This window comes from Meriones unguiculatus, chromosome 6 (genome assembly GCF_030254825.1).
Source record: "Meriones unguiculatus strain TT.TT164.6M chromosome 6, Bangor_MerUng_6.1, whole genome shotgun sequence".
NCBI classification, from domain to species: Eukaryota; Metazoa; Chordata; class Mammalia; order Rodentia; family Muridae; genus Meriones; species Meriones unguiculatus.
Window position 1 is genome coordinate 25,940,547 of NC_083354.1, and position 11,986 is coordinate 25,952,532.

Consider the following 11,986-nt stretch of genomic DNA (forward strand, 5'->3'; position numbering starts at 1 on the left):
TGGGGTGTTTTTTTAAAGTTAGGAGCTGGGTGGCTTTGTAATCCCAGCACTAGGGAGGTAGAAGCGGGAGCACCTGGAGTTCAAGCCTCTGCTACATAGCAAGTTTGAATGTAGCCAACCAAAGCTACAAGGCAAAAAGAAGAAGAAGAAGAAGAAGAAGAAGAAGAAGAAGAAGAAGAAGAAGAAGAAGAAGAAGAATGGGAGAGGGAGGGAGGGAGGGAAAAGAGAGAAGGGAAAGTGGAGGCAGGACAATTAGGAGTTCAAAGCCACTGTCAGCTATATAGCAGAGCTTGACGCCACAGTGAATTAAAGTGAGACCCTATCTCAAACGAAGGCTTTAGGTTCAGACCCATAAAGGGGCCAGCTTGGGGTACTGGAAACTAGCCTCCCTTGGGCAGGTCTGCACCCCGACTTTCTAGTCTCCCTTCAGGAGTAGGTAGGAGCCCTGAAGGGATGAGCCTGGAGAATAACTTCAGGGAGCACTGGCCTGGCTGTCCCAGGGCGGCAGGAGGCCTGGGGAAGGTGAGCAGGCGGGGCAGGTTTGGGTGGGGCGGGCTGACTGACAACCATGGTCCTCCTAAGTTCTCCTCATCTGCTCTCTCCCTGCACCCCTGCTGCTCCCCAGCTCCTCAGGATGTTCTTCAGGCAGCAGGATGAGATCCGAAGGTTGAAGGAGGAGCTGGCACAGAAGGACATCCGACTCCGTCAGCTCCAGCTAGAACTGAAAAACCTGCGCAACAACCCCAAGAACTGTTAGCCTCTCAGTGGGCTGTTTTCCAAGCCAATCTCTCCGGTGTTTCTACTGGTCCCTAAACTGCCCCTTATCTGTTGAGCCCAGAGACAGGGCCTGGACTGGAGCTAGGGACCATCTGGTAGACCCTAACTACCACCTCAAGAACTGGAAGCTGACCTTTGACCTCCTGACTTCATGCTAACACCAGTCCCCCAGCCTCTCCTGGAGGAGACCCCACCCCTGACTGGCAGCCCTTTCCCCTGCAGCCCCAGGAGCAGGGTTCCCCTTGGCTCCTGCAGGTGTCCTCCAGGGAGGGAGCGGGAAGAGCAGGATTGAAGCCTGACTTAGAACTTGAATGTGTCCCCTGCAGAGGGGTTGCCGGGACCTATCTACACAGGGACCAGTTGCCCCAGTCCCAGCATCACTTCTGAAGCACAGTGAGGGCTGGGTGGTTGCCGTGGAGCGCTCTGCCCACCTCCGGCCTCTTTCTCTCCCAGCTGCCCTGGGAACCCAGCTCACCCTACCAAAGGTGAGCTCCTGGCAGGCAGGCCCTTTGCTTTCTGAACCGTCCCCCACCCGACCCAACCCTTTGTCTTCAGGGAATGAGGAGGATGCTCTCCAAGGCCATAATGACCCCTTGCCTTCCCCGTGGTTCTCTTCAAAGCCCTTTTAATCCCTTTTCATTTAATTTGTGAGGCAGGCAGGGAAGGGTTTAATGTCCCCACTTGTCAAATGACAGAACTGAGGGGTTGCAATAAGGAAGCAACCTAGGGTCACCCAGAGGACCCTTGACATCCAGACCCTGCGGCCAAGACCCTTCCCACTGTACTGAGACTCCAAGCATTTTGTGGGCTTCCCCAGAATGAGACCCGGGAGCCACTTCTACTGTCCATCCAACACCAGTAGTGCCAACCCACCACACTGCCCGGTGAAGCCCTCACATGCAGTGCCCGGGATCCCCCCTGGCCTGCACTCCTTGCTCTCACTCCCTACAGGGAGCTCCGTCTAAGATGAGGCCTCTTCCTGGAAGCGGAGGCTGAGAAAGGATAGAGCTGGGCCCTAGGGCAGGCAGAGCAAGGGTCCATGGCTTCCAGGATGCTCTGCCTGTGTCTCCCCCCACCCTCCTCTTCCCACTTCCAAGCCTGCTATCTCAGCCACTTTCAGCCTTACACACGCAGGAGGACCACAGCCTCTCCATCCGCACAGCACTTTAAAGTTTACCCAGCTTTTTGACACACAGATCTCACTGACTCTCGCATCCGCCCCACTTTGCAGCGCAGGGAAAGGGAAGTGGCCCTCGGGCTCACCCTCCAAGATGCTCTGTTTCCTCTGGTCTTCTACAGGCTTGCTTCCCTCCCTCTTTCCATTTCCCACCCACCACACAGAGCTCCAAAGCACCAATGTCACGACAGTCACTGCCATTTGGGCAGAGCAGAGAAGGGGATCTCTGTTGTTGGCTGGGATCTGCTACGCACAGGAAACTCCTTGCCTGCCCTTCCTGTGGCCACCTTGCAAACTTCCCAACTGCAGAGGCCCTTCCAGGGAGCTGGGGTGAGCTTCCCCAGCCCGGGCCCTCTCCACTCCATCCACTGATGCTCCCTGACCCCAGCTTGCTGAAGCAACTCCCACACCACCCACAGCCAGACTGTCAGCTCTCATCTCCTCCTCCACACTTCTGGAGCTTTCTTTCTGTCCATTGACCATTGTGGTCTTCTGTGATTATTTATGCTGCCTCCCAAGGATAGAACTGAAATAAAATGTTTTCAACTTATCAAGCCAAGGCACGGCCATGTCATTTAGCTGCAGTGAGATCCTGCTTTTGGTCACCGCACTGCCTCTGTGGCCAGCTGCACACTGAACCGTCTTTCTGACACGCAGCTACCTCTGTAGAGCGATCCTAGCATGTTCTGTTCACCTGGCATGTTTAGTTATTAATTTTTTTTTTCCAGACAGGGTTTTTCTGTGTAGCCCTGGCTGTCCTGGACTCGCTTTGTAGACCAGGCTGGCCTCTACCTCACAGAGATCCCCCTGCCTCTGCCTCCCGAGTGCTGGGATCACGGGAGCGCACCACCACACCGGGCTCCTCCAGCACTTTGATATTGTGGGACTAACAGTGCTTGGCTGTGGGGTTTGTCCTGGTCCCTGTACCCTCATCAGTGTCCCTGGCCTAGTGCATCAGATGTCATAGCAACATCCACCTAGTTTTGACTGACAAAAATACCCCCCATCTATTGCTAAGTGACCACGGGGGTATCAGAATCACCCCCAATTCAGAACTAGTGTTCTGGGGCTGGTGAGAGGGCTTAGCAGGAAAAGGGACCTGCCTCCAAAATAGACGACCTGAGTTGTAGGAGGAGAGAATTGGCACATTGGACATGGGATACTTGTATACATATACACACACATAAATAGTACTACAATTTTTTTTTCCTTTAAACATTTTGATTATGTGTATGCAGTACCAGCTGTGGCCAGAAGGGGGCATTGGGTCCCCTGGTGCTGTAGTTACAGCCTGTTGTAAGCCACCATTTGGATGCTAGGAACCAAACCTGGGTCCTCTACAAGAGTAGCTGGTGCTCTAACCGCTGAGCCACCTCTCCAGGCCCATATTACACTTTTTTTAATGAACTGCTTCTTACAGCTATGCCAAGTAAAGTGTATCAAACTTAGAAATCTACTACTCAGAGGCTGGAGCAGGAGGATTACCAACAGTTCAGCGCAGCCTGCGATACACAGCAGGACCCTGTCGCAAAAGGAGAGGCACGCTAAGAATATACCTCAGCTGGTATGGTGCTTGCTTAGAATGCAGGAAGCCCTGGCTCTGATCAGAAGCACGGCAGGAAGATCAGAAGTTCAAGGTTATCTTAGCCACCCAGGGAACTCAAGGCCAGCCTGGGCTATAGAAGACCAGGACTGTTCAGTATCCAGCCCTGTGTTAGGGCCCAGGAAGACTGTGTCGTACACTGGAGTGGCATGTCACAGCCTGCAAGGGACTGATCCATGAATCTGACTCGCTAGGTTCTATCACTGTGCTGGCGGAAGAGTGATGTGCCCAAGGTCACTGAGCCAATGTGATGAGGATTTTCTAGGTCCAAGGACAGAGGATCTGAGGGGAGCCTGCTCCAGGAGGGTGCTGGGGTGCATCATGAGAGCAGTGATGGTGGACACCAGTACTCCCTCACCACGCCAGGCCTGTCTGAGGACAGGGTTGGCAGTGTGAAGGTACCTCACAGGTACCTCAGAGGAGCCAGAGGAACTAGCCCAAGCTGAAGTGGGGAGCATCAGAGAACTATAGGGGCACTGTGCACAGGACCCTGGGCAGGTGAGGCTCAGATCCATTCCACTGTGGGAAATCCCGCACGTCACTTCTCTGCGCTGGGCATTATTTTCCCATCTGTACAAGGGGGGGAACAATTCCCAGGGTTCCCTGTTGGTCAAACACCTGAGGTTTCCATGATGCCAGCTGCTGGAGAGGACAGACAAATTCCCAAGACCACCCGTTGTCTGCATGAGTGATACAAACAAGCTCCTCAGGAGGAGGGGAAGCAGCAGGGGTTCCTGTGAGGCCTGAAGGCAGCATTGCCTAGCGTGAGTTTGAGCAATCCTACTGAAGTTTCTGCTCCTAGATCAATTTTGTGGGTTGTAAGGGATTCTGAATCCATTCAGAGGATGGTCCACGTAAGCTGTCAGGTGGCTGAGACTAACGTTGCCTGGACCCAGGGGAGCAGGTAAACGAGTAAACACATTAACGTGGCTTCTCCTGTGGCCCGCCTGGTCCACGCCCAGAACAACAACTCTTCAGCCCTTGCTCCAAATGGTAAATTGCCTACGGTAAGTACTGCCCTCGGGAGCCCGTTTTCTAAACCATGTCTGTTAAGTATTCTTCCCATTGGCTAAGTATTCTTCCCATTGGCTACCACGCGTCCTTAGTCATCATGTGCTATGCTGGGGTGCAGCTCCCACGCGGCTGGCTCAGAATGCTGAGTTTCACCCCTGCACAATCAGGCACGGTAGCCTCTGCCTGCAGTCACAGCAGTTGGGAGGAAGGAGCACGAGGTCCACAAGTTTGAGAATGTCTTTGACTTTATAGTGAGTTGGAGGCCAGCCTGAGCTACACGAGACTTTGTCTTTGAAAAAAAAGTCTTCTGCTATGAAAGCTTTCAGTCTAGTCTTTTAGGCGGCCTCTCTGCCAGTGATGACTCAGCTCACCACCCAGCTTCACTTATTTAAAGGCGGGGAGGGGACGCAGCCTTCTGTGGCTCTTCAAACCATCTCCGTTGGAATGTTTCCCCCAGACATTGCTCTGGCTTCGCCCCGAGGTAAGGCTGTCTTGGGCTAAATTTCAGATCCTTTTCTTCTGTGCGTAGGCCTTTATGTGTCTACAGGTGACGGTACCTCTCCCAGTTCTAACGCCTGTCCTTCCCCTGAAACTGGCTGGATTTCCAGCTTGGTTTATCCAGCAGGTTAACTGAGGACTGTACGCCGCACCTCAGAACTCCAGTCATGTCTATCTGCATCATCCGAGCACCGCCTGGACTCAGAGCCCTGAACTACAGAGGCTGCCCTCTGGGATGGGTTCGAGGAGGGGTGGTCAGCAGTCTGGGGAGGTTGCTGGCTCTGGGGCTGTCTTCCAGCCAGTCTCCTGAGATCTCAAGATGGGTTCAGGCATTTTTAGACTTTTAGCACTGGGCCGGTATCCAAGGCTGTCCGAGGACCCATGCAGAACCTGGCTGCTTCTTCACTGTGGGAAATGATTTCATCCTGAAAACACTCCCACCCTGCCTGCCTTCCAGCTTGGAAGGACTAAGATGCCTCAGCAGGGACACACAGCAGTGGCAGACACTTAACCTTGGCCAGGAAGAATGAAGAGATCCACTGAGGCCTGTGGTGCAGAGGAGAGAGGAAGAGTATGGTGTGGGCCTGTGTGCGCATGTGTGTGTCTGTGTGTTCGTGAGTACATGCCTGAGTGTGTGCATGCGTGCCTGTGCATGTCTGTGCCTGTGTGTGTGTGTATGAGAAAGAGAGAGAGAGAGAGAGAGAGAGAGAGAGAGAGAGAGACCTCTGCCCCCTGCTGGATGACAACTGAAGCTCCCAGGTGTGGGGAAGTCTTCCTGTTTTGAAATAACCTGCAGCTTGCTATTTCAATTCAGTAACAAGCACCGCGTCAGCCTTACTCCGACCCCTTTGCTGACACCTGGCTTCTTAGGTGGACACTGCCTGGCAGCATGGTCCCTTAGGTTAACCATTGACTTCCCAGAGCACTGGTCCAACACACACACACACACACACACACACACACACACACACACACGATGTTAACCACTAATAGCACCTGAGGAGGGGAGAGGGGCCTGAAGACACAGATCTTAGATATCAAGGTCACCCCAAAATGCAAAGACCAGGAAGAATTTGCTAGAAACTTGAACCTAGCCAGCAGGTGGCAGATGACAGCCTTCCTATGAGACTGTTCTGAGCTGGATGCCTTCTCCATCTCCCATTCTACCCCTGAATGAATAGACCCAAACACAGACCACTGGGGCTTCCTGGTGAAGCAGGCACTCGGGCTAGCCAGGATCTGAACCACCCAGGCGTGGGTGAGTGAAGCTCTCCAGGGGTCCGGAGGCTCCTAGCCCGGGAGGATGGCGTTCTGAGAATGGCCAGAGGAGGGCGCTCTCCTTCCCCTTCCGCAGATTCTGCTGTCATTGCGGGCTGCACGCCTGCTTGCCTGCGAGCTGGAACGAGGCTGAGGCTGGCTTCCCGTCCCAGCACGGATCTGACCTGCTCGGTGACCTTGAGCAAAGTTCCCACAGGGACAATGACAGGGAGGGGCCCTTTCTGCCCAGAGAGTCCGCAGTTCCCCGGGGTTTGGGTCTGAGCGGGGAGGGGGGGAGGGAAGAAGAGGAGGGTAGAAAGGAAGAAAGGATCTGATAGGAGGAGCCAAGGGTCAAGGGCAGACCCTAGCAGTTGGGGGTCATTGCCCAGACCAGTCCGGGAGCGCGCCAGCTGCAGCCTACGCAATCTCCAGGAAGCTGCTGTTGAGAGAAACAGAAGCCGTTCTCCCCAGCTCCCTGCCTCCCGCCCGGGAAAACACAGGGCCAGAGGTGAAGGCGGAGCCTCCTCTGGGGTGAGAAGCCGAGGAAAGGCCTGGAGTGGACCTACGCTAGTGTGCTGCTTGGACCGGAGGAGGTGGAAGGGCATCGGTCAAGCAGCGGCAACAGGTCCAGCTGGGGGCTAGTGGCCTGGTTAATGGTGAGAGTGTGTTGAGCTGTGGAATTGACCTTGACTGAGGGAGAGGGAGGGCACAGTTCCGGAGTGCAACTAGAGATGAGATGAGAAGATCCCTCCTATCAGGGGATACACCATGGAGCTCAGCAAATGCTAAGATTCCCAAAAGAGAAGGGAACAGTCTCAGAAAATCGCAGACTTTTCTCTGCCCTTTAGATCAGAAGTAAAATATTTGCCAAGTACTTTTTTTCTGCTTCTGAGAGACAGAGGTGCAGGATTTCTTGGAGCACCAAGTGCCCTTGAACGGTGGCTGAAGATGACTGACTGCTGATCCTCCTGCCTCCACCCCCCTGGTGCTGAGATCATCATCCACACCCGACTTAGGACGTGCTGGAGATCCGCTCCGAGGGCTTCCTGCTAGACAAGCACCCTAGCAACTGAGCTGCATCCAAATCCTGCTGGCTACTGCAATCGCTGACCGACGGGGCTGCCCCTTGGAGCTTCCGGGAAGTCCGATTAGAGTGTCCCTCATACCTCCTTCCCTAACACTATCCTCCATCGACTTAGGACGCCAGAAATTCACAGTTCCCCACAAAATCACTTTTAAAAATAGTAAGTTCTTTTACTTTGCCTCCTGGGTTTTGGAGACGTTTTCATTAAAAATTTCTTTGGTCAGGTGCTCCTCAAATGTCCTCCAGCACCCTAAACTCTCCTGCGTGCTGGAGCTGAGGAAGAAGAAAGACTGGGGTTGGTCTCGGAGAGAGCAGTGCAGTGTTTAGTTCCTACAGAGACTGCACGTGGCATGTAACTTACGTGTGTGTGCATAGTATGTGTGCGAGGACTGAGAGCTGGGCTGTCTCAGCAGGAGGGGGCCTGTGAGCCTGGAGAGATGGCTCGATGGTCAATGCTCTTGGAAAGGATGCCGGTTCTGTTCCTAGCATCCCTGTCTCATGGCTCACAACTGGCTCCAACTTCAGCTTCGAGGACAACCTCTCTGGCCTGGGTGGACACACACACAAGTTCCATGCACTTCTACAGACATTGACATACTTCTTGTTTTAAACAAAAATTTTTTCTAAGGCACACAATTGATTTTCAGGGGAGAGGGGTTTGATTTGTTTTGCTGTTATTGGAGACAGTGTCTCATATAACCCAGACTGACCTTGAATTTACTTTATAACCTAGACTGCCCTTGAACTGATCCTCCTGCCTCCACCTCCCATGCATAACTTTCAGTCCTTGGTTTTTTGAGACAGGATCTTGCTAGGTAGTCCAGGCTAGTCTCAAACTAATGATCCTCTGTCTGCTGGCTCTTTTGTGAGTTCCCAAGTGTTGGGTTCACAGGTTTGCACCACCACACCTGGAGTGGCCTGAGTATTTATTTGTTTGTTTATGTTTGCCTGAATGTATGGCTATGCACCACAAGCCTGCAGTGCCCAGTGATGCCAAAAGAGGGTGTCAGATCTCCTTGGTCTGAGGTACAGATGGTTGTACCTGTTAAACCTGGATCCTCTGAAGAGAAGCCATCCTCGAACCTGTTCCTGGGTCCTTTTAATGTACATTGCTTTGCTCTATGGTCTCAGCCTCTTCTGCCCACTAACCCCCTCCCTCTCTTGTCTTTAGAGTGGGGAGCACTGATTGTATCTTCTAGCCTCTCAGCCTACTCTTTGTAGCATAAGGCCTATGGCCTCCTTCCCTTGCAATAAGCCCTTTTTTCCAATGCAAAAGCCTTGCTTTCAAGTCTATTGCATCTTGTCTCAGCCATGAACTTGTTTTTGTTTTCACGTTTAGACTGTCTCCAATATGAGCTGGCCTCACAGTCACCACAGAACCACAGAGCCGAAGATGGAGCTCCTGGCCTTTTTTGCCTCCACCTTAAAAAAAAAAAAAAGATTTATTTACTATTTACACAGCATTCTGCCTGCACACCAGATCTCAGTATAGATGGTTATGAGTCACCATGTGGTTGCTGGGAATTGAACTCAGGACCTTTGGAAGAACAGCAAGTGTTCTTAACCTCTGAGCCATTAGATTACAGGCTTACTCTCCTCCCCCTCCCAGCTATCAGCCATGGACTTTTGAAATCTGTTCAGACAACTAAGAGTTGAGTATTGACTATTTGTTGATTTGCTCCTACCAGCTAAAAATCTGATCATCAGGCCTGGCGGGGGTGGGGAGTGTGGCTCAGTTGGTAAAGTGTTTGCCCAGCATCACAAAGGCCTGGGTTTGATCCCCAGCATTGCATAACCTGTATGGTAATGTTCATTTGTCTTTTTTCTTTCTTTCTTTTTTTTTTAAGGAAAGAGAGAGAGGAGAAAGAAAGGAAGAAATGTAGGTGTGCTGGCGCCTCAGGAAAAACTGTGATTATTTCCAAAGCCCACACTCACCAAGTCCTCTCACCATACATATGCAATGCATCATTGAAATGGTCAAAGGGAATAAGACCATACAGACTTCGGGGAGTTAATTACTGATGGTGGTTTGAATTAAATGGTCTCCATAGGCTTATAGGGAGTAGCATTGTTTGAAAGGACTAGGACAAATGGCCTTGGTAAAATAGGTATACCTTTGGAAGAGGAGGTACTAGGGCTGGGCTTTGAGGATTCAGAAGCTCCAGCCAGACCCAGTGGCTCACTTGCTCTTCATGCTGTCTGCTGATCCAGATGTAAGAACTCCCAGCAAATCTCCAGCACCATGTCTGCCTGCATGCCACCGTGCTTCCTGCTATGAACTAAACCTCTAAACTGTAAGCCAGCCCCAGATAAATGTTTTCCTTTGTAAGAGTTGCTGTGGTCATGGTGTCTCCACAGTAATAGAAACCCTAGGGCAAATGATGATACAAAACTAGAGAACAATGTTCTTTTGCTATTTTCAGTTAACATCTGCAGTAGATGCCGGTGACACAGAGCAGACTAAAAAGCCAGGCTTGGTGGTGCATGCCTGCAATTGGGAGTGACAGACAAGAGGATCAACAGTTTAAGGTCACCCTCAGCTTTGAGGGATGTGAGACCAACCTGGGATATCTGAGACCCTGTCCCAAGGGGAGAACAGGACACTGAGACACATGGCTGGTTTAGCAGGAGATGCAGGTGTGCAGGTGAGGAAGGGCACTCGGTCCAATGTGTATGCACTAGAGCAGTCACTGCAGAGGGCAAGAGAACGCGACCCCTCTCCCACAGAGGAAAAGAAAGGCCTTGGGGAAACAGCATGACTAAAGTCACTGGGAACGACAGCTGGCACAAATGAGCCTGGCATGGCTGAAGCCAAGAGGAAGGCTGGCGAGCTGCTGAGAAGTTACTCTACAGGCCTGGAGAAGCTAGGGAGGTTTCACTCCAGACTGTCTGGCCAGAGAGCACGTCCAGCCGTCTCCTGTTGAGCCCCAGCCTGGCCAAAGTCAGGCAGGGATTCCAGATTGGCCACTGTGACCATGGCTTTCATGAATCCAAGCCCTAGTCATCAGGCTCACCCACAAACACTTTCCCGCACTAAGCCAGGGCTCCGTCCAACCCTGGGAGGTTTCAGTGCACCCACACCAGCCAATGAGATCAGAAATATTTTTTATAGTGCGTGTTTTAAGAGAGGCAAGGTGGGGAGGTAAGGGAGGGTACGTTTCACAATCAGCGGGGTTTGGTGGCCTTTTGCCTAGAAGAGGCTAACAGTGCCAAGCAGAGAGAAACTGTCAACAAGGTTTCTGGGAGAATGCCACCATGCCTGCCATCAGGGATGGCTTCCCAGGGCATCCTTGCTAGTAGGAACTGCGCCTTGAAGAAGCTCAGGTATGAATGAAGCTGGTGGAAAAGCAAGACAGGGCCGAGAGGAAGCTTTGGGGGTAGTGGCCCTGGCTTCAGTGCAGAGGTGTACAGGAGCCCTCCCCAGCGGCCCCTTCCTAACAGCCGAAGATGGTTATCTTAGGAGATAACATTTCACACTGTGAGAAAAAGAAGCAGGCTCGCTGACAGCTCTATCTTTTCCTTGTGCACATCTATAAAAGCTGTCTGTCAATTAGCCCCTATATCCTTGGGCCTTCCTTACAGGATCAGCAAGTTTGCCCTCAAAGACACCGGCTAGACTTGCAAGGGACATTTTCCATTCTCCTAAAATGTAAACAACTGACTGTTACTGAGTGAAACAACTGACTGACCTGAGATCTGGGTTTAGGTTCTAGCTCTTCGTAAAATGGGCTACAGTACTGCATGAATGAGGCATAGTGGCACAAGCCTGTGGTTCCAGCACTGGGGGCTGGGAGGAGGCAAAAGCAAGGATATTAGGAATTCGGGGATAGCCTCAGCTACATACTGAGTTTGAGGCCTTCTTGAGCTACTTGAGATCCTGTCTCAAAAATAACAGAAGAGGGCTGGAGAGATGGCTCAGTGGTTAAGGGCGCCGACTGCTCTTCGAAAGGACCCAGGTTCGATTTCAGCACCCACATGGCAGCTCACAACTGTCTGACACCTTTACCCTAATGCACATAAAATAAAAATTAAATAACTTATTTAAAAAAAATAACCAAAGAAAGATAGAAAAACAAACAACAACAAAAAACCAGTGATGGGTCCTGTAATCCCAGCACTGGGGAAGCCACAAATGCAAGGCCAGCCAGAAAACTAAAAAATAAATAATAAAGCAACATGTGTTAGCCGGAGCTACCCAGCCTTCCCGAATGTGAGAGCTCCGCAGAGCTGCTGGCTGCTGAACAAGCCATAAGGAGTGTCATTCTAACCATCAGCCAGCAGTCCCAGAAAAGTCAGAGGGCCAGAGAGCAATTACAACTTGGCAACCTCATTGCAGATGGGAGAGATAAGACAAGTTACTATTTTATCAGCTGACACCAGAGTTCCTCTTAGGGAAGGAAGCATCTTTGTTTAGGAAAAATTCCGTGATAGGTTAGGGGTGAAAACAGGGATTGGGAGGAAAAAACAAAAGATGCCAAAAGACTCTGAGGAACGAGCAAGAGTTTGGGATGAGGAAGAACCAAAGAAAAGGAACATGAAGCTAAAGCCCACTCAGGCAGACACTGTGGCTTCAGCA

At 51.6% G+C, this 11,986-nt stretch overlaps 1 protein-coding gene across 8 annotated transcripts in view; it reads left to right on the forward strand.

Moving 5' to 3' along the window:
- The window catches only part of Coro2b (coronin 2B), a 117,393-nt gene extending 107,652 nt beyond the window's left edge, over positions 1–9,741 (forward strand). The window contains exons 12-15 of one of the 8 annotated variants that reach the window (XM_060384969.1): positions 626–5,052; positions 5,180–7,570; positions 8,750–9,061; positions 9,258–9,741. In XM_060384969.1, coding sequence (XP_060240952.1) covers positions 626–757 — 132 coding nt within the window. In that variant the 3' untranslated portion in view covers positions 758–5,052; positions 5,180–7,570; positions 8,750–9,061; positions 9,258–9,741. The remainder of the gene's footprint in view (positions 1–625; positions 5,053–5,179; positions 7,571–8,749; positions 9,062–9,257) is intronic. The other 7 variants (XM_060384972.1, XM_060384970.1, XM_060384968.1 and 4 more) reach the window with 7 other exon arrangements.
- Positions 9,742–11,986: the final 2,245 nt, after the last annotated feature.